The sequence below is a fragment of the Trichechus manatus genome, unplaced genomic scaffold (assembly GCF_000243295.1).
Source record: "Trichechus manatus latirostris isolate Lorelei unplaced genomic scaffold, TriManLat1.0 scaffold00296, whole genome shotgun sequence".
NCBI lineage: Eukaryota > Metazoa > Chordata > Mammalia > Sirenia > Trichechidae > Trichechus > Trichechus manatus.
Window position 1 is genome coordinate 1346514 of NW_004444232.1, and position 22496 is coordinate 1369009.

The 22496-nt window shown below is 37.0% G+C and overlaps 1 protein-coding gene across 6 annotated transcripts in view; it reads left to right on the top strand.

Moving 5' to 3' along the window:
- The window catches only part of MAPK10 (mitogen-activated protein kinase 10), a 363104-nt gene extending 342362 nt beyond the window's left edge, over nt 1-20742 (top strand). For 4 of the 6 annotated variants that reach the window (XM_004390406.3, XM_004390408.3, XM_004390407.1 and 1 more), the window contains 3 exons: nt 5376-5439; nt 7158-7235; nt 19482-20394. In XM_004390406.3, the coding sequence (XP_004390463.1) occupies nt 5376-5439; nt 7158-7235; nt 19482-19624 (285 nt within the window). In that variant the 3' untranslated portion in view covers nt 19625-20394. Of the gene's footprint in view, nt 1-5375; nt 5440-7157; nt 7236-19476 lie in introns of all 6 variants that reach the window. The other 2 variants (XM_004390409.2, XM_023725323.1) reach the window with 2 other exon arrangements.
- Nucleotides 20743-22496: the final 1754 nt, after the last annotated feature.

The window sequence follows — 22496 nt, forward strand, 5'->3', positions numbered from 1 at the left end:
TTACCTTGGGTGAATCAATTAGGGATTTGAATATATACTGGTTAAAGAAATTTCTTCAGTAAGAAATCATGCCCGGCAGCAAGAAATCCATAGAACATCAATAAAATCCACATTCCTCAATTTCAGATTATTATGCAGAATTGTACTCTTCTATGTACTGTCTGTCAAGAGCCATATTTTATAGCTGAGTTCTACATTCCTAAAAACAGAGAAGATGTAAGGAAATGCTGGCATGTTATTGTAGACAGAGAAGCAAAGGGAGCAGCTGCAATTGTTGAGACTCCAGTGGTAAAAAATGCTGCAATTCAGTTGTTTTCACCATCCTCCAATTACAAATACCTTAAAGCTCTAACATGTCATGTTGCAACATTGCTCTGTAGGGTGCCCGCAAGTTTATCCTTCAAACCACAACACTTATGAGAGTGAAGGGGATGAGGGCAACTAATAACCACAAAGACAACAAGCAAAAGCTGGGAATGTTTTAGACAAACTGGAACATATAGGCACCCTATTGGCTTGCATTTCTATTTCTTGTTTGACAATTATGTTCATTTTAAAGTTTTTTTTTTACCTCTTATTTTGGATTTAAATATAACACAATTTACTCTGGATTACTCTTTAAATTGGATTTTCACCCAATCGCTGTCATTAATTAGCTGTGTGACTTCAAGATACATACACACACATATATATGTGTGTGTATGTATGTATATTGTTGATCCACAGTCAATGCCAATGGAAGCAGCAGTCAAGAAATCAGATGACATATTCCATTGGGCAAGTCTGCTGCAAAAGACCTCTTTAAAGTGTTAAAAAGCAAAGATGTCACCTTGATGACTAAGGAGCACCTGAGCCAAGCCATGGTGTTTTCCATCTCCTCATATGCATGCGAAAGCTGGACGATGAATAAGGAAGACAGAAGAAGAATTGATGCCTTTGAATTATGGTGTTGGCAAAGAGTATTGAGTATACCATGGACTGCAAGAAGAAAGAACAAATTTGTCTTGGAAGAAGTACAGCCAAAATACTCCTTAGGACTGAGAATGGTGAGATTTTATCTCCGTACTTTGGACATGTTATCCGCAGAGACCAGTCCCTGGAGAGGGACATCATGCTTGGTAAAGTAGAGGGTTAGTGAAAAAGAGGAAGACCCTCAATGAGATGGACTGACACAGTGGCTGCAACAATGGGCTCAAACATAACAATGATTGTGAGGATGGTGCAGGACCAGGCAGTGTTTCGTTCTGTTGTATGTATGATCGCTGTGAGTCAGAACTGACTGGACGACATCTAACAACAAGAATAAATTCCTTTGAATCTTAGTTTTCTGACTGAGCATTATTAGGGTATATATAAAAAGCCTAACGTATGGTGACTTCTCAGGAAAAAAGTGATCCCCTTTAATTAGGTAGAGAACAGTGTTCTTCATATAGCAAGTCCCCAAATATAGATGGGAGAGCAGGTATGACAGCATTATAACTGTCTATCTTTTTTGATATTACACAACCTCTTCTGCAGGTCCTTTTTTGCTTAATCATATACAGTATCCACATTGATGTTGAAGATTTCTTATCTTTTTGTAGGGTTCAAAGGCATGCTTTGTGTCACACCTTTCTGGTCCCTTCAAAGGCAAACTATTCGTTTGTTTTATTTACAAAAAACTTTATCAATTACTTCCTGTTTTTGAAACTGTCTGCTCATTTGACTTCCATAACATTGTAATATCCTCATTTTCCATGGATTTCTCTAAATGTTCCTTTTTTCTTCTTAGTGGATTCATCTTTCTCTGTCCAAATTTTACACCTCGGTGTCTGACAGGGGTCCAGTTCGGCCTTTTACTCTTTCTGCCTACATACTCTCCCTGAGTGACCTCATCTACTGTCATGATTTCAGCAAACACCATTTGCTGATATTCTCAGATCATATATCTCCAGCCGACAGTATTCCTCAGATAGGAATTTCTGCCCACAAAGCACTTAGACACATTTCTCTGCCAATCTCATTCTCCTTTCCAGTCTCTATTTTTTTAGAAGGCTTAGCACCTTTCCTTAAATCTCTAATATGCCATGTCACAACATTGCTATGTAGGTGACCACAAATTTACCCTCCATACCATCTGCCTAGTTACCCAGCATAGAAATCTGGGAGTCATTCTTTGCTCGTATCTCATACGTCCACTCAAAAATCAAACTACACCCATGTTATTTATTAGTTATTCTTGAATCTACATCATTTATCTGTCTTTATCTCTTCTACCTCAGGTCAAACGTTTTAATATTTTTCTTGGATTTTGCAATAGCCCTCTAATTCTTCTCTCTGCTTTCAGCCATACCTTCCTTCAATCCAGTCAGATTTGGCTATGCCACTCTCCGACATTCTTCACTGGTCTCTCCTTCCCTTTGCCTGACTAATCTGCTTCTTTAGGTACAGTTCTTACCATACATGCTATATTTTATCATCATAGAACTGCTTCTAGTTCCCTTTGCATGTGGGCATATACAGAGAAACACACACAATCACACACATACACACACGCCACCACCACTACCACCATCACCACCACTTCCACTACCACCACCACCAGTACCATGACCATTGTGTTTTCTAGGCTCTGTGGCTTTGCTCATGATGTGCCCTTGGTCTGGAGTCATCTTTTTGCCTTTCCCTTTATCTTGACTACATCCTAGCCATCCTTTGCTCACTGAACCAGTGTAGCTTTCATCTACTCCAGGAAGCCAAAGCCAGGCTTTGATAGGGTTTCTTTACTGTGCTGCCATATGCCACGTACATATTTTTATTAGTTATCATACTGTATACTAATTATATGTTTTGTAACAGTATTATCCCACTAAATTATGAGCTCCTTGAGGTCCACAGCCACATTATTCAGTTTTGAAATCTCAGTTTTTAATGAGTCTAGCACATATTAAGTGCCCAAAACCTTTATTAAACGAATAAGTTTAATAAATAAATAAATTTTAATATTTATTCACAGAGACAATACATTTGTCCACATATTGATCTCATTTTACTTGAAACAATTTGTACATATATACAAGACCATCAATATAAAATATGTCTAATTCATATTAAGTTATTGTTTACACAATCTTTATGAATCCATGATTCAATTTCTCTAAGAATTGCAGTCAAGAAAGTATAGTCCAGATCTTCAAAAATAGTAGAAAGGGAATTCTCAACCTCTTGAAGAATATTCAAAGGTATCCAAGTCACAAACCTCAATATCTCTCCATATATTATGCTTAACTTCTTCTCACCCTTAATTTTCTCACATCCCACATTATTCTAATCTGTTAAACTCCCCTAAAATATTCTCTCAATAAACGTTTCTGGGTATTTCTCTTTACCCCTGTTCCTCATGTCTTCTTTATTTAGATGGTTACGTGGCAAGAGAGAATTGTTCCTCTTTAGGAAGGGGAGAAACTAAGCATTAAAACACCAGATTCTCTTTAGCAGATGGAGGCAGAGTACATTGTGGACCATCGCTGCCCAGGCACGTGTGTGTGTGTGTGTGTCTGTGTGTATGTCTGAATATGACGTTGCTATCTTTGGACTATTGGTCATTGGAATCTTTGGAATATTGATCAGTTATTGTTTAATATTGTCATGTAGAAGACACTTTTATGTGAATATACCCTTCTGCTATAGGTGGCATTTGCTCTTCAAAAAATAAAATGAACACATAGCCCATTTGCAGAGCCCCTTCAACCATAACTAAAATGAAAAGCAGTCCTCTTGGTTTATTAAAAGGAAAAATTTTGAATTCAACATTTTGCTTTGTCTCTTTGTAGTTTGTTTGTGGTTAGAGTCTGTGGACTCCGTGTTTTATACATCAGCAACAGCTGCATTCCGAAGCTCCAAGGAAAACCTCCCTCAAAATAGCCTTGCTGCAAAGAGAAAATGGCATTTATAAACTTTGGCAGAAACTGTACTCCTGAGCCATGTTCAATTTTGAAACTTGAATGGAAAAATCCACTGCATGTAGAAGCCAGCCATGAAGGATCCTGAGCTGGGTCTATTGTTAGCAGAAGAAAGCAATGCCAACAACACACAGAGCTCTGGGGGGCATGGGGTGGGGGGGACTCTGAGAGGTTGAGAAGACTGTTTCCTGCAGGGGTCCTGGACAAGGTCCACTTGGATGGGGACCTAACCACAACATTACACATGCTCAGAAAGAGACAAAGCAGGAAACCTGCCACTTGGCAAAGTATCTTTACATAACCAGAGTTTGGACTTGCATTAGCTTACTTAGATAGTTACACAAATTTTCAAAAACAACTCTGTTTTACTGATTCACTCAGCAAATGATAATGTTTCTATAATTTGGGAGCCCTTCATAGTTTGGGATGGAAAGTCATTCCTTAGTCAGGTCCCAAATGCAGTGCCTGATCATCCCAATGCCTTCACCTTTATATGGTCAGTGTTCCTGTGTTCTCATGGGGTGCCGGGGTAGGACAGGGGTCCAGGTTTGCTCAGTTCTCTTTCCATGTCACTTGGCCTGAGTTGGGGTTACCTTAGTCCACAATGATAGATTTCTTCAATTGCAAATTTCAGAAGAAGAGGTGAGAGTGTCCATTTAAGATCCTCCTTCCTATAAGGCACCTAGGTTTGTGCAAATATGTCCTTTTCCATCTCTGAATTCTGCATATGAACAGCGATGTTGGCTCCATAAATCAGACCAAGGGCCTTGTTACATTATATTCTCCCAGAGAGAGGCTAACCAAGGGACCACTCAAGGGCTTCCAGATGACGCGCCTCTCTGTGTGCAGACAACAACTGGCAGCTTCTTCTTCCTGAGAGGGGGAGGACTTAAATATATAGCTTACAGCTATAAATAAAGATGTTTATGATGCTTCAAGAAAAAGAAAAGGTTGATCTGATCTAAATATTACTCTAGATTGAGAATTAGTACCATGGCCTATTGAGAGATATTAAAGACTCATCTAAAATTGGAACAAACTCTTATCAGTCTGGGATAGTTCAAGTACTGTTCTATTATAGGGCAAGTGAATGGAATAAGTAGCAGCTCTGAATCCTTCTAATCAAGGATCTTGTTTGCTTTTTAAAGATCAGCTGTAAGTTGATTAGGCATGAGTTCTGAATCAGAAGGTGTCGGGAAGTGAGCACTCAGGATTTGGGTTCTGTTGCCTTATTTCATTAGCAGCAGATATTGGAATATAAATGACTCTTCACTAATTTTGTGGGGAAATTTTAAATTCTTCACCACTGCATTTGTCCCATAATTTATATAAGATTCTGATTACCACCAAAATCAATGAACAGCAAGGTCTTCTCATGAGATGTAAGACTTTAGTTGTAGTTATTACACAATGTTTATTGTTTTTGTTTTGCAGCCTCCGCCTCAGATATATGACAAACAGTTGGATGAAAGAGAACACACCATTGATGAATGGAAAGGTGATTCTACTGCTTAAATTAAAGTATACTTTTTACTTTATTAAAATGAAGAAAGAATCCTCAAGGTTTTTCCTTTAAGCCCATTTACTAACAGATGATTTTCTAATTGCTATTATCTTAGACAAATTTCAAAGCTCCTAAAACTTCATCTGTCTTTTCCTACTAATAACAATATTGCATTTGATCAAGAGCAGAAGGAATTAATTATTAAACCCTTTAAAATAGTACAGCTCGTCAAAATATTTGTCATAGCCAAGGGCAAGCTTCAAGATAATTCAAAATTTCAGAGTTAAACTTCCCATGTTTGCACAGAAATTTATCATATAAAATTACAATTGTATCTGAGATGGTTTTAGACATTAGAAAATAAAAGATGCTTAATACATGCACTCTTTTATTGGATTTATAGGACTTGAGTATTTAAATAGAAAACATGTATCTAAGTGGCTTATTTTCTCTTTAAAGTAAGCAAAGAATGAATAAATACATTAATTCATTTGCGTTTTTGATGAAAGTTTTCCAAACACATACTGTATGTTCAGAACTATAATGAAGGTCAAAAAAGCAGACAGACAAGTCAAACTTATAAATAATTATAAAATGATGTAACAACTATAGCATAAAATAAATATAAGAGAAACAAATATAGATCATAACAAATTATCAGGCCAAAATGAGGGGGAGCAGAAAGGTGAGATCTAAGGAGAAGGAACTTCTGAGCTACCTTGAAGGGATTAATAAACGTAAATTGATAGAAGAAAAATTTGAAGAAAATATTAAATGGGGGCGGGGGGATAAGAAGAAAACAAAGGGTAGCAATAAGCAAAAAGTGTTATAAAGATAAAGCAATTCCATGAGCCAAGGGGTCATGTTGGAGAATGTGAAAAAATAAGCCCTTATAAATAGTGGTTCAACTAAAATATGCTGAATGATAGATGGAAAAATCTTGATTTTATCTAAATAGGGACAGGAGAGCATTCTTAGGGATTCATGAGTAGGTAAGTGGTATGAGATACCATCACTTGAAGAAGATGTGGACTAAAGTGTGAGAAAATGGAGAAAGAAATACTGCAAAGGATAATTATGTAAATCGTGAGCAATTGCAAAGCAGGAATGTAAGGCTGAATGATTATTTATCTAAAGGTAGTAAAGTAAAAAGAACTGAAGACACCCAAGTTTAACTCTAGCCACAAGAAAGCCAAAAAGGCATGTCAATTTCAGAATAAATAAAATGCATTTTTTAGTATGTTGGAGTTTGAGCAAGTTTAGATTTACAAATCCAAGACTGGGAAGAGTCTGGAAAGAAGATGAAGTAAGAGATGGAAAACTGTCAGGCTAGGTAATAGTTTGATGTCATGGGAATATTTGCATCTTTTGGGGAGTGAGTATAAAAGAAAAATGCATCTTCAAAAACTGAGCCATTAAAAATCCTTAAGAGATAAAGAATGCACCAGAACTCCCAAAAATAATTCAGAGCACAATTACAATGTGTATTTTTCACTCTTTCATGCAATTATTTATTTAGCTACTTTATTGAGCACCTGCTTTATACCAGGTTCTATGCTAATTGCAAGGAAATGAAGAGGGGAAAAGGAGTAACAATTGATTTTTAATTTACTCAACTCCATTAAAACGTTATTTTTGTCATTAACTAACAAATTTCCTTGCGGAATAAGGACAAACTTGCTTTTTATAACACTGATAACTCTATTTTACAGAACTTATCTACAAGGAAGTAATGAATTCGGAAGAAAAGACAAAAAATGGTGTAGTAAAAGGACAGCCCTCTCCTTCAGGTACTCACTCTCAGTGAATACACAATAAACCAGTACTTGAGTATTTTTCTTGGTCTTTGAGAAGAAAGCCAGTGACATTGCTTACAGATACATGCACAAATATCACATGACTGTTTCCTGATAATGATTTTTGTTTTATTCCCTTTGATCTTTAGCGTGGCACTCATTCTGATTACGATGATTATGACTTAGTTATCTAGTGCTGCTATAGCAGAAATACCACAAGTGGATGACTTTAACAAACATAAATTTATTTTCTCACAGTTTAGGAGGTTAGAAGTCCAGGTTCAGGGTGCCAGCCCTAGGGGAAGGCTTTCTTTCTCTACTGGCTCTATGGGAAGGTCCTTGATCCTTGGTTCCTTGGTGATCTTCATGTGGTATGGCATCTATCTTCCCCATCTCTGCTTGCTTCTCAATGCCTAATCTGCTCTTTTTATATCTCAGAAGAGATTGAGTCAGACACACTGTACAGTAATACATACTCATTAACATAACAAAGAAAACCCATTCCCAAATGGGATTATAACCACAAGCATGGGGTTAGGATTTACAGCACATATTTTGAGGGGACACAATTCAATCCATAATAATGACCTAGCATAAAAGTTCTTTCAGAATTTATTTTTAGATAGTAATGAAGCCTGGTTAAAGGGTAATCATTCTTTGTCAAAATGCAGATCCATAGACCCTCATGCCCACTAAATAAGTGTTACTCATAGCAGCCCTATAGGATAAATAAGAACTGTCCTGTAGGGTTTCCAAGGAGCAGCTGGTGGATTCGAACTGCTGACCTTTTGACTAGCAGCCAAGAGGTTAGGAATTCCTCCAGCCAAAACTTCTGCTTGTTGTCTTTCCCCATCTTTTGCTTATTTTCTCTCTCATTCTCGTTTCTGCAGTAGCTAATCTTTAATGATATAATAGCCACAAAATTCTCTTTTCGATACTTTTATACTTGTACAAAAATTTTCTCGTTCCTGTAATTCATTTTGTGCAAACCCTACAACTAAGGGAAGTCGTAATGGGTCTGGGGATGGTACAAGTAAGATCAATGAATCACTAACCAGATGTAAAGAGTGATCTGCCATATGAAGCAAGATTTAATTATTTGGGAAAGGAAGAAGGTTTGTGTCTTAATTCGTTAATCATTAAAACCATAATTCTTATACAAAAAGTGAACGGGTACATATAGAAGTTTCGTTTCATTTATTAATGAGGGAAACTGCAGAATGACAATGGTGGGTCAGTGAAGATATGACTAATGAGATTTAAAGAGTACAGAAAAAAGAAAACAGAAATAAGATAATTAAATTAGATCCAAAGCTTGTCAATGTCCTACTGGCCAACCAAACCTACCTATGTGGTTATCTTTTCTACCAAGCAGAAAACAAACAAACAACAAAAAAAAACTTTTTATCAGTTTTCTCTAATTTTAAAAGGCTGATAAACATCTGGGACTTAAATAAGTTAAGCAAGGTCATGTTCCACAAAAAAGTCAGATGATCCTCAAATGGGCTTTTTAGAAAACGCTCAAGCATGTCATTAAAAAAGTTGCAGTCACTTTTTTTGTGTTTGTTTTTGTATTTTGGCCTTAATTATAGGTTTTTATAATCTTCTTGAATAGTGTATAAGGTTATTGAAGTTTATAATTCATGCATGCTATGACTAGGTTGGCCAAAGTCTTGACTAAGTAAATCCTTTTAAGTTGCAAGAAATAAATTTAAGGTGAATAAAGCTAAAGACTAATTCACATAGCGATTAATTATTTTTGGATGGGCTGGAAAAGAAATCCATTCCACTAAATTATTGAATGATGGATATAACCTAGTTTTAGAGAAACTATGATTTTGGGCCAAGGGATATGTGATGTCTGCCAATCCAGATTCAATTTGTTTAAAATAAAACACATCGGCTCAATTTAGATTCCCCATCCCAGAAGTAGATTTCCCATTTCTGTTAATGGCAACTCTCTTTTCTCAACCCCCAAGCCTGAAAACCCAGATTGATTTTTTAGTCCACATTTATATTACTTGTTCTTTGGCTGTCTTCCATCCAATTCTGCCTCTCCCTTTTCTTGACCACCACTATGATTGGGGTTTTCCTGAACTGAGCTCCCTGACTTTAGTCTCTACCTAAATTCAGCTTTCAAAGTCATAGGTCTGGTCCAGAATTTGACTCATCAGAGCTGTCCAGTAGCTTTTTACCACTTACCAATGTAAGCAAAGTTAAGTTCTTTCTGACAGTGATGACTATCCATAATACGCCCCAGGTTGTTGTTGTTTTAACCTTGCCTCCTTTTATACCACATCCCTTCTAAGGTGCTGTACTACTGTTTTTTTTCTTAACTGGATCCTCAACTTTGTAGTGCTGCCTATTCGAAAGTACTCGTTTATCAAGTATCACCTCATCCCAAAAAACTTACCATGTCTTCCCAGTAGAATAGGCTCTCTTCTTCCTATGGGTCCTGCTAGTTCCTGCATTTTAAACAGCGGGCCTCTTTTCTTATTACCTTTTACTGATTATAAATTCATTGACAGGAAGGATTATATGTGTTTTTTTGTGTGTGTACCATGTAGTGCTTAAACACTATGTGCTGTACCTTGCACATAATAATAGCTTGATAAATATTTATTGATTTGGATATTGCTAATCAGGCATGTTTCTTGGTGCCACTGCCAATTACAGAATTGAAGACAAGAACATAGCTTTAATACACTATGCAATCCAGTATGTTCTTCTGCCACTAAGTATTTATTTACCCTATTAATCTCCATGAAGGTAAATGAACCATGCATCAGGTATATGAATTGTTGTTATTGACATTTACTCATGCTTAAGATAAAGGTTGGATACCTTAAGATGGTTATTTGATTCATGCATATGGGGAAATATATACTTACTTTTATTTGCAGATCTGTTTAGTTTAATGTGTTAAAGATTAATTCTAAAATATGTCACTTGGACTTTGCTGTATGTGTGAAGGCTAAACTGTTTTTCAACCATTCCAACCCCATGCATCCTAACCTTTAGTTGTTTGACTTAACCAAGTTTATAGTTAAAATGACTGTGGATTCAATATTTCGCCACATGATTTTAGAAGAAAACTATTCATGGTTTAATTTTAAGAAAGTATAAAAAGAATTGGTCAAGAACCAATGTTACTAGAAAGATATTTACCGGTGTTTTATTGACTATGCAAAGGCTTTCGACTGCGTGTATCCTAACAAATTATGGATAACATTTTGAACAATGGGAATTCCATAACACTTAATTGTGTTCATGAGGAACTTGTACATAAACTAAGATGCCATAGTTTGAACAGAACAAGGGGATACTGAGTGGTTTAAAGTCAGGAAAGGTGTGCATCATACTTATTCAATCTGTATGTTGAGCAAATAATTTGAGAAGCCAGACTATATGAAGAAGAACGTGGCAACAGGTTGCCAGGAAGACTTACTAGCAACCTGAGATATGCAGATGACACAATTTTGCTTGCTGAAAGTGAAGAGAACTTGAAGCACTTACTGAAGAAGATCAAAGACTACAACTTTTAGTATGGATTGCACCTCAACATAAAGAAAACAAAAATCCTCACAGCTGGACCAGTAAGTAACATCATGATAAATGGAGAAAAGATTGAAGTTGTCAAGGACTTCATTTTACTTGAATCCACAATCAACACCCATAGAAGCAACAGTCAAGAAATTAAACAACACATTACACTGGCCAAATCTGCTGCAAAAGACCTCTTTAAAGTGTTAAAAAGCAAAGATGTCCTTTGAGGACTTGAAAGATGTTACTTTCAATTACCTCATATGCATGCAATAGCTGGACAATTAATAAGGAAGACCGAAGAATTGGTGCCTTTGAATTATGGTGTTGGTGAGGAATACTGAATATACCATGGACTGCCCGAAGAATGAACAAATCTGTCTTGCTTCTTAGAAGAGAAGCTGGTGAGATTTCATCTCACATACTTTGGACAAGTTGTCAGGAGGGACCAGTCCCTAGAGAAGGACATCATGCTTGGTAAAGTAGAGGGTCAGAGAAAAAGAGGAAGACCCTCAATGAGATGGATGGACATGCTGGCTGCAACAATGGGCTCAAATGATTGTGAGGATAGTGCAGGACTGGGCAGTGTTTTGTTCTGTTGTACACAGGGTCACTATGAGTCGGAACAGACTCGATGGCACCTATCATCATATATTGCATGACATATTTATGTACAATATATTTGTATGTAACATCTGTATATTTAGTATGACCAAACAGTAGAGACTATAAGACAGCCATGTGCTGGAGCCAACTCTACTTGCTCACAAGAATCAATTGTGTCCATCTTTTCTTGAGTACAAACTCACTCACCTCATGTCAGTAACTTTGAATCAGTCGTGGAGGGAGTATTTACAACAGGGAAAGTGGCAGACTCTACAAAGCAGAGCATTTTTTCCCCTGGAGAGCCAGTTGTTAAATTTTTGCTGGCACACCGCTTTATCTGTGTGTACGTATATGCAGTCAGCTATGCCAGAAAGTAAAAGCAATTAAATCCTAAGAAAACTTCTGAAAAGTCAGCTTTTTGGCATTCTTCATTATGGTCATCTTTTCTCATTAATGTTTGCTTATATTTTATTTTGTAAACATCAAGGAAGAAGTAACATAATATTACAACATAGACTCTCTTAATATTTAGTTATGGCAACACTGGGAACCCAGCAGCAAGGGAGTAAGTTAATGCAGTTTCTCAGTGACAATGATTCTAATAACAAAACCTATGCTTTAGTGATACTTTAAAAATGTAAATAGGAAGCTAAATGTGCATTTGCGGGATAATATGTAGGTTTTAAATTTATTGATGGAATTGTTTATCAGTAAGAAAGAAATCTCAACTTTTGATACATTTCTAAATAAAAGATTGTACTCCCCTTTGCTATCTGATTCCACCTGCATAGTGATTTAGTTTCAAGGATAGCATAGCTGTCTGCTTTCTAAATTGATTTGTAAAGTCTTCTAAGGGAATAGCAGTCTATGAATAGAAGTTAATTTTCTTCTAAAAGCATTTATGATAGAATGTTTGAGCTAGAATAGATACAGCAGGTCATCTAAAGCCAGAAGCACTCATTCTGTTCACCACCCTCATTCCACCTCAGAAATAAGACTGCCATAAGGAACAGTGAGTCAGTAAGATAAGGATGCTTAGCATCAGGATGGGCAGAAGTTTTTCAAAATCTCTAAATCAAATCTAAAGCTTTCCAGGTGTTTTTAATATACAGCCACCCACCCCCATTCCGCGCCCTGGGAGTGTGTCCTTCTCAGAGTCACTGAGCTAATCCAATAATTTCATCAAAACAAAACAAAACAAAACACTGAAGCCCAAACAAGGTAAGATTGAAGATCATGTAGATGGAGAAGGAAGTATACCTCAATGATGTTTTTTCATTCTAGTGTTTCTTTCAATTTTTGGGGTGTACACACACACACACACACACACACACATATTTGTAAGTAAAATAAGTTCTTTGTTCAAAATACAGAACAACAACAACAAACCAGAACAACAGCCCCCACCCTCCATGCCCGGAACAATGAATATCCTTTTTGGTTAGATAACTTCTAGCTGAGACATTTTCATTTGCATAAGTTACTTTCCATGAAACCTATTTCTTTTCAGGTAAAGTTGAAAGTAACTAGTATTTCTCACTGGCAACCCTATTAGTATTTTCAGTTACTTTTAATGCCATTTTAATTGACGAAAATTTACAATGCTTTATTGATGGCGAAACGTATTTTTTTAAAGAAATGTGTATATCCTGGTTTCTTCTAAGGAGTACTGAAGGAAGGAGTATTTACCACGTTGGTATGATAGCCTGGGCAAGCGCACATTACAATCAGATTCCATTCAGTTCAACTTTGTTTAATAGATTTTCACAAACTCTTGGCAGTAAATTAACAACTGCAAGCCAAGGCCCATGTCTTGTCCCTTCTCTTTGTGTTTGGTTTTATGGGTTACAAAGCTTATTGCCTACACTAAAATAGACTAGAAAGGACAGTCCAGTGACAACAAGAGTGGCTGCAGTCTGGGAAGCATTTATTATAGCGCAATAGAGGGAGTCCTACAGAATCAAAGATTTTTCATGTAACAGTGATGGGCTGCTAAGTGTTTAACAGCTGTCTCTTCAAACAAGAAAAAAAATAAAAACAACCAATAACTGATAAGTACTGTTTGCCAATTTCTACGGTATAAATATTCTCAATTGCCTCTTGGTCTATTCTTCTGGCAAAGATTATTGACTATACTGTGGACTGACAAAAAAAAGAACAAGTCTATCTTGAAGGAAGTACAGTCAGAGTGCTCCTTAGAAGTCAGGATGGTGAGACTTTGTCTCACGTACTTTGGACGTGTTATCAGGAGGGACCAGTCGCTGGAGAAGGACATCCTGCTTGGTAAAGTAGAGGGTAAAGAGGAGGACCCTCAATGAGATGGATTGACACAGTGGCTGCAACAATGGGCTTGAGCATGACGATTGTGAGGATGGGACAGGACTGGGCAGTGTTTTGTTCTATGATCCCTAAGGTTGCAGTGAATTGAACCAATTCGACGGCACCTAACAACAACCTAACAACAGGTATTCTCACTGTGACCAATTTCAAGCTATGAATGTGACATCAGTGAATACAGAGTTGGAAAGAGATGCTAATAATTCGTTCTCACAAGCCGTTACAAACCAGCTCCAGCACATCATTAGACAGTACACATCATTCTCCCACCATAGCGCTATTTAGAGAGAAACCATTCCCATCCCACAAGCAGATGTAATGGGAATTTTACAGAGGAATCACAGGAAGAGAGGGCTGCTCCTAATTTCCAATACGAATGAATTTATGCTGTAAAAAATCAGGAACAATCGTCTGTGAAACCCTAGAAATACAGTCGATAAAGACTTTCTATCCATTCTGAACTTTGAGTCATTGTAAGATGTAGTTAATATTGATAAAATAGAGGCAGGACTATTCCAGCATAGAGGACGGGGATTACAGAAAGCCAGATGATGAACAAAAGGAGAAGAAAAACAACTCCAACAAAATAATTTCCCTTTGCTAAAAATAGTTCAGCTGTTTCACCAGTTTCTTAGTAGGGAGAAATGTGCTTTCTCTCACAGAACCTACCTCCAAGAGTGCACATAAAAGATGGCCAATAAATATTTGTTAAATGTTTGTTATTCTGTGCTCAGCAGTAGATTCTATGGAAGACAGGAGAAATAAAGGATAATGAAAGAAGTAGAAAGAAGTCAGGGAAACATAAACATGACGCAATCAGACAACAATAAGAAGGGACAGATTTGTATGACACATCACTTAGAATGTTAAAAAAATGTGCAGAAAATATGTTTCTTATTAAAATAAATGCAGTAGGAGTGCTGTATATTTTGTAAGGATAACCTGCAGCAGAGGTCCTTCTGTTTATAAAGAGTTCATTAAAAGCTACTCTGGCTTTTGCATGCTGTAATTCACTATTGTATACAGAATTAAATTTGTGTGTTGCTAGGGGAACTTTCCTCAGTGTTCTATGTGTAACTTCCCTAGCTGCCATTGTTGTGGGTTTGTGTTTATCTGTAAACATCAAATTGTGTTCCCTTAATCATCTCAGCTAAGCCTTATCTCAACTAAGGGCACCTTTGTTCGCATCATTACTCGACACTGGACTGTGACAGTAAGAGCATTGCTGCATAATCAACCCAAGCCAGCAAAGGAGAAAAGGCCTATCTCAATAGAAGACCAGGGCTAGTATATAGGGATACTTTAAATTGTGTGCGTGTGTTTGTGCATTATGCCAAAATTTTATTTTAAAAGTTTCAAACTGGTTATTTTGGCATAATTTCAATATAGCAGGATAGCAAAAATATTTTTCCACTGGTATTTTGATGAATTATAATACTCATGAGATTATATGTCATGATTTGATCTATTTAGTTTCCAGTCCACTGACAGTGAGACTTCCTATTTAATAAATCAGCTGTATTTCTACATACAAGCAAGAAAATATCCAAAAATAAAATTAATAAAACAATTCTATTTACAAAAGTATCAAAAATAATGAAATACATAGGAATAAATTTTTAAAAAATGTGTAAAACTTGTACTGTGAAAACTACAAACATTGTTGAAGGAAATTAAAGAAGGCCTAAATAAAGGGAAAGACATTCCATTATCCATGGATTGGAAGACTTATTGTTAAGATGGCAATACTGCCCAAATCTACAGATTAAACACAATCCCCATCAAAAGCTCAGATGCCTGTTTTTGAAGAAATTGACAAGTTGATTCTTACATTTACATGGAAAATAAAGAGACACAGAATAGCCAAAATAATCTTTAAAAAGAAGAATAGAAGACTCATACTTCCTGATTTGAAAAATTGCTACAAAACTGCAGTATTTAAGACTTGTGGCACTTGTATGAAGAGGCACATATAGATCAGTGGAATAGACTTGAGAGTCCAGAAGTAAATTCACAAATTTATGGTTAATTGACTTTTGACAAGGTTATCCAGACAATTCTATGGAGAAAGAAGAGTATTTTTAACAAGTGGTGCAGGGACAGCCAGATTCCCATATGCAAAAGAATGAAGTTGAACCTCTACCTCATACCATATACAAAAATTAACTCAAAATGGATCGTAGACCTAAACGTAAGAGCTAAAATAATAAAACTCTTAGAATAAAACATAGGAGTGACTCTTCATGATCTCGAGTTAGGAAATGGTTATTACAGATGACACTAAAAGCACAAGTGACAAAGAAAAATTAGATAAATCTGACTTCATCAAAATTAAAAAGTTTGTGCTTCAAAGAACACCACCAAGAAAGTGGAAAGACAACTCATAGAATGGGAGAAAATATTTGCAAACCATGTGTATGATTAGAAACTTGTATCCAGAATGTAGAAAGAACTCTTACAATTCAACAATAAAGAGACAAATTACCCAATTAAAACATGGGCAAAATATCTGAATAAACATTTCTCCAGAAAGCTATACAAATCTTAGCACATAAAAAGATGCTCAATCGTTAGTTATCAGGGAAATGTAAATCAAGATCACAGTGAGATACCACTACACACTCATTCGGATGGCTGTAAAACAACAAACAAACAAACAAAAACCCAGATGATTATATATGTTGCTTAGGATTTAGAGAAACTGGAACACTAACACACTGCTAGTGGGAATGTAAAATGGTGAGCCACTTTGGACAACAGTTTGGCAGTACTTCAGATGTTAAACATAGAGTTACTCTAAGATCCAGCAATCCACTTCTAGGTATATAACCAACAGCGAAGAAAATATATCCACACAAAACTCTGAACATGAATGTTCATAGAAGCATTATTCATAATAGTCAAAAAGTAGAAACAACCCAAATGTCCATCAGCTACGGAATAGATAACATTTAGTATAATCACACAATAGAACATTATTTGACTATAAAAATGATTGAGGTACTGATAAGTGCTACAGCATAGATGCACCTTGTAAACATTATGCTGAGTGAAAGAAGCCAGTCACACAACATCACATATTGTATGATTCCATTTATATGAAATGTTCAGAATAGGCAAAACTATAGAGACAGAAAGTAGATTAATTGTGGCCTAGAGCTGGGGGGTAGGGGACAAATGGAGTACCACGTTCCCTTTTGGGTGATGAAATTTTATAAAATTGATTGTGGTAATGGTTGCAGAATTCTGTGTATATATGAAAAACCAATGAATTGTACAACTTAAATTGGTGAATTACATTGTACGTGAATTCTTCTCAATGCTCTTTAAAAAAGATATATGAGAATCATTTCATATCTCAAGTCAAAACCAATCTATAATGTCGTACAATGATTTGAAAGCCATCCATAGTACAGGAATATATCATCCAAGAGACAAATGGACAGTAAGAGAAAAGCAATCTCACTCTGTCAGGCCCACAATTGATTGACCCTTTATTAGAGTCCTATGTCCAGTTTTAATCTCCATGGTTTAATAAGAATGTAGAAAAATTCAAGAGGGTTCTGAGAAGTCCATCATAGTGATGCTACATTATTAGACATCAAAATTTATGAGAGAACATAAAGGGTGTTGGTATAATTTAATCCAAAAGTAGAGAGAAAGAAAACCTGGGGAGGTGGCTATGTAAAGGAATCAGGGGTAGTCGTCTAGCGTATGAAATCTTATCACAAGAGGAATTTAACTAGCTCTTCACCATATTGATAAGGGATATAATTAAGTGAAGTTGGAATAAATTGATTTTACATTAGACGTGGTTCTCATAATGAAAGTAATTATTTACAGGAAGACGTTAACAAGAAAGCTTTAAAAATCTAGAGCCTTTTAAGGATAGGAGGGTATTGATAGTTTTAGTCATTTAAAGAACATGAAAAATGCCTAAGTTTTTCTGTATATGAAAATATCAGTATAGAAAGGAATACATAAAAAATGATCTACAACTGTGGAAACTTCCTAGTAAAAAAGAGTGGAAAAAATATACCAAAAGTTTAACAGTTCTTAACTTTAATTTGACATTTAGTACGTATTGTTATCTCTCTCTCTCTTTGTATTTTTTCATATTCCCCATAGCTTATATAAATATTTGTATAATAAATAGAAATATAAAATGCATATAGGATACATGTAATTTCTCCTAGTTTAAGTGTTTGGGTCGTCTCCAGATGCAGTCACATTTTTCCCACAGGTGAGAAATGTCTGCCCCACAAGCCAAAAAGATTGAGTTAACCTCTCCGCTTCATTAGAATTTTTTTTTTTTAATGATTTATTAGGTCTATGTGATAACAATATTGTAACTTATCTTGGATTTCTTATTTTTCACCGAATAGATCCTGTATACTACATATTCCCAAATAAGATATGATTTTAGTGAGAATTCCTCACCTCTTATTTCATTAAGTGATTGTAGTACAGACGTCTTTTAATAATGCACTATTTCACAAAGCATGCATTTTATTACCCAGACTGCTTACGTATAAAGAATAAACAAAGATAGAAAGTAAATTGACTCTCTTCAAAGTGCTATGGTTTAATTATGTTTTACAAAGTGTTTGGCTCTTTGTTGTTCTCAAAGATAACTCAGCGGGCATTGGCTGAGTGACTACCCTGAGCAGATGTCTTCTAAGAATTTCAAAATCTTCCTATTCCTGCATAACAGATAGATAAAAGAATTTTTTTGTTGTTGTTTCAAGTTAGTCTAAGTTAATAATTCAACACTTTTAGTAATGGACACCCAAGTAAGCAAGTCAGCTGGAAAGTAAACACACATCAAAACGTGAGCCCTGGCTTCTCCTACTCCTATCTTGGTCTATGGTAACTTCATTCACAAGTCCTATTTGACTTTTCAGTATGGGTTTTAAGTTTTATATTATACTAATGATTATGTAATAATATTTGCTTAATGTATCTTCCTTTCTCTAAAGAAGTAGTCCCCAAGTCACTGAGATTTCTGCATTTCACTTCAGCCTATATTTCTGGAATAGGACCCTTGCATGTGTTTGTTTTAAAAGTTCCCTGCATCAGTCTGCTAATCCAGGCACAGAAACTATTACATAAAGGGGTTTTGCTCATCTGCCTTTTCCATAACCAGTTGTCATCAAGTGGACTCCAACTCATGGTGACCCCATGTGTGTCAGAGTAGAACTGTGCTCCGTAGGATTTTCAACAGCTGATTTTTTTTAGAAGTAGTTTGCTAGGCTCTTCTTCCAAGGTACCTCCGGGTGGACTTGACCCTCCAACCTTCCAGTTAGCAGCCAAGTATATTAACCATTTGCACCACCCAGGGACTCCAAATACCTAGTTGCCTTTTCCATAGCTTTCAACTCTTGTCTATACACTCTGTGGAGAGCTTCTAAAAAATGCAAATGCATTGACCCCCCACCCCCATCAAGGGCAATTACAACACAGTATTGGAAATGGGGCGGGGACTATCACTGGCATTTTGAAAAGCATTACAGGTGATTTCTTACATAGAGCAGGATTTGATAACCATTGCCTAAACTGTGATCCACTTGTGACTAGAAAGTCTGCGCTGTTATGTTTTTATTTACATGTCTATTAGTTGTTCTCTGTAGGTTTGTCTACTGAATGACAGATTAGATGTTCCCTTTTGTATTTGTCCATCCCTGCATCTTGAGTGACATTACGGTTGGTGTAGTTCCAGATTTAGTCATATTGGTCTTCATTTTCTTAGCACAGGTGCAGCAGTGAACAGCAGTGAGAGTCTCCCTCCATCCTCGTCCGTCAACGACATCTCCTCTATGTCCACTGACCAGACCCTGGCATCTGACACTGACAGCAGCCTGGAAGCCTCGGCAGGACCCCTGGGTTGTTGCAGGTGACTAGCCGCCTGCCTGCGAAACCCAGCGTTCTTCAGGAGATGATGCGATGGAGCACACACACACACACACACACACACGCAGACACACATGCACACACACAAATGTAGACACACAATGACAAGAAAATGGCAAGGGAGAGAATCAAAGCCTAAAATTGAAACAAATCTTTTAGTCTGCTTCTTCTCCAGAGTTCTGTATCACAGCTAAGCTCAGATGTATATTTAACTTCTAGTTGCTCTTGCTTTGGTCTTTTTCCAACGATGCTTACTACAGAAAGCAAGTCAAACACAATTAGAGAAGCCTTTTTCATAAAGTGTAAATTTAATGGCTGCAAAACCAGCAACCTGTAACTGCCTTTTGAAATGGCATGATAAGGCGTGCAATGGCCCCATCCAGCATGTGTGTGTCTCTATCTTGCATCTACCTGCTCCTTTTGGCCTAGTCAGATGGATGTAGATACAGATCCGCATGTGTCTGTATTCATACAGCACTACTTCCTTAGAGATGCTACTGTCAGTGTCCTCAGGGCTGTACCAAGACGCCGTGCACTGGGGTACCACATGGTCCATTTCGTCTGATCTATTACTCTGACATAAACCCATCTGTAATATATTGCCAGTGTATAAGCTGTTTAGTTTGTTAATCGATTAAGCTGTATGTCTTATAAGAAAACATGTAAAGGAGGAAACTATGGGGGGAAGCGAGCTCTCTCGGACCCTTGAAGATGTAGCTCCCAAATTTGAACTGATTAAATGGCACCTGTATACCAATTTGTAGAAAGAACATATGTGATGCTTATGGACTGTGGGCAGGGGAGGGGAGGATCATAGTTTTCAGGTATGAAATGGTTTGGTCTGTAGAAGGAAGGTGTGACTAAAAGCTGAGGGTCTTTTCTCTGACAGTGAACAAGTAGAAGAAACTAGAGAGTAGTGTTGCAGTGTGGACTAAGACCTAAAAGAGATTTTTGCCCAGCTATTACATGACACTGACATCCATATTTTAGAGTAGACATCATGTGTCGCTTCCAAATTACGTGTCACAATAGGAGGCTACTGGAGAGGGTGGCAGGTGGTGAAGCAGGGTTATTGTGTATGTATTTGGTCGTAAGAATCCCTCCCTGGAACAGAGTGAAATAGCCTCTGTGTGATTTCCTTAACAGAAATGAGCCTAGCTAGACTACCTTCAGGTTGTGGGTTGTGTTTTCATGCGTGTGTTGCATCCCAGGGTCTACCCTACCAAGACTTTATTTTGAGAAGAAATATTATTTTCCTCTTCTGGAATAAAAAATGAATAAATAAATTAAAATAAACTCCCCAAGAAGCACAGGGTGATCCTCAAGTTCCCATTTGCAAACATTTCCACAGACATTATTATCCCTCAGTGGTTTCCCTGACTCCTTAATATGGCTGATGTTTCATACTTACTCTTTTGACTTTCATAACTTTGACCAATCCAAGAAGGGCTGATAATCAGAGTTGTGTAACAGAAGTAAATGTAACAGCAATAACTCTGCCAGTAAGTTACTGCTACAAATAGCTTTAGCAATACGAGTTTGTCTTAAAAGCCATGAAGCATTAATGTCCATGTTTAGCTAAATCATCTAATTTATCTCAAATTAAATGAAAGTGCTTTCCCAAGCGCTTATGGAGGTACTGTGAAACATCTCGGTTATATACAGGGAAATACCAGGGTGACTTCACAGCAATAATAGGTACCAGCTACAGACTTCCCTTCTCATTCACTTTGGTGAAGTATCCGTCACAGTTACTTACACTCTGATCGTTTTGGTGCTCACCAACGTGGTGATATTTCACTTGAAGAAGAGAAATGCATGAAATGGATGGTTGATGAGTGTGACGTGACTGACAAGGGGAATCCTCTCAAAAACAGAGCAAACAAGAATGCTCTGAAAACTGCCTTAAATACCATAGGGAAGCTTTCTCTCTTTTCAAGCAATAGAGTCAATTGGGAACCTCAACCACCCCCTCCATCACAGTATGAGGATGCTGCTGCTTATGGGATTGATCCATTAAAAGGGATAATTGGCTTAAAATGGAGAGGAAAACAGGTGATTGTGCAGCTTGACCCCTGTAATAAAAGTGGCCCAGTTTCTTTATCTTGCTACCAATTCTTTTTGGTTAATACTCTAGACAACCTGATTTTAAAAATGCCTCGTTATTCACAGGCACTCTCTCACTTTTGTTTCTGTCGTACCTCCTGTTTTTTTTTTTTTTTTTAATCTTCGCTGCATCCCTTATTCTTTGCTTTACCGCTTTTTTCTGTACTCTTAATATATCGATGGCCTCTCCACTCCCCCCCTTTCTACCATGTGGGATTAAGTGCAGAGAGCACGCAGCTGGTAGAGAGTCGCAAGGGGAATTTCATCAGCCTCAAGATGACATCAAAAGACAGAAGGAAATCTCCAGCCAGCATATGAGACGTGCTTGGCAGTTAGACTATCTCTCATGTCTGCAGAAGTGGTGACTTTCTTTAAATCAGATTAAACCAGGCAAGAACAAGTCACCCCTCCCCTGTGATTGCCACCTTCCCGAAGCTCTACTAGTCTTATCTGTCCTGTTGTATGGCTCTGGGGAGCTGGTTACCTTTAGCTAGATCTCTGTTATGGACAGGAAAAAAAATGGAGCAAATCACTCAGGTTGAAGTGTCATCTAGAAATAGAGCTAAAGGTTTGGCCCCTGGACTGCTTGTAGGACTAATTTTACTTGGTTATCAAAGCAAGACAGGTGACGGGACAACAAACAAAGAGGATCACCACTTCCAAAGTCTACCAGTCCTTCATGAGCTTATGTCCACTTTGTTATTATATCTGCAGGAGATGATTATGTTATTGTAGAATTCACAGAATATATTA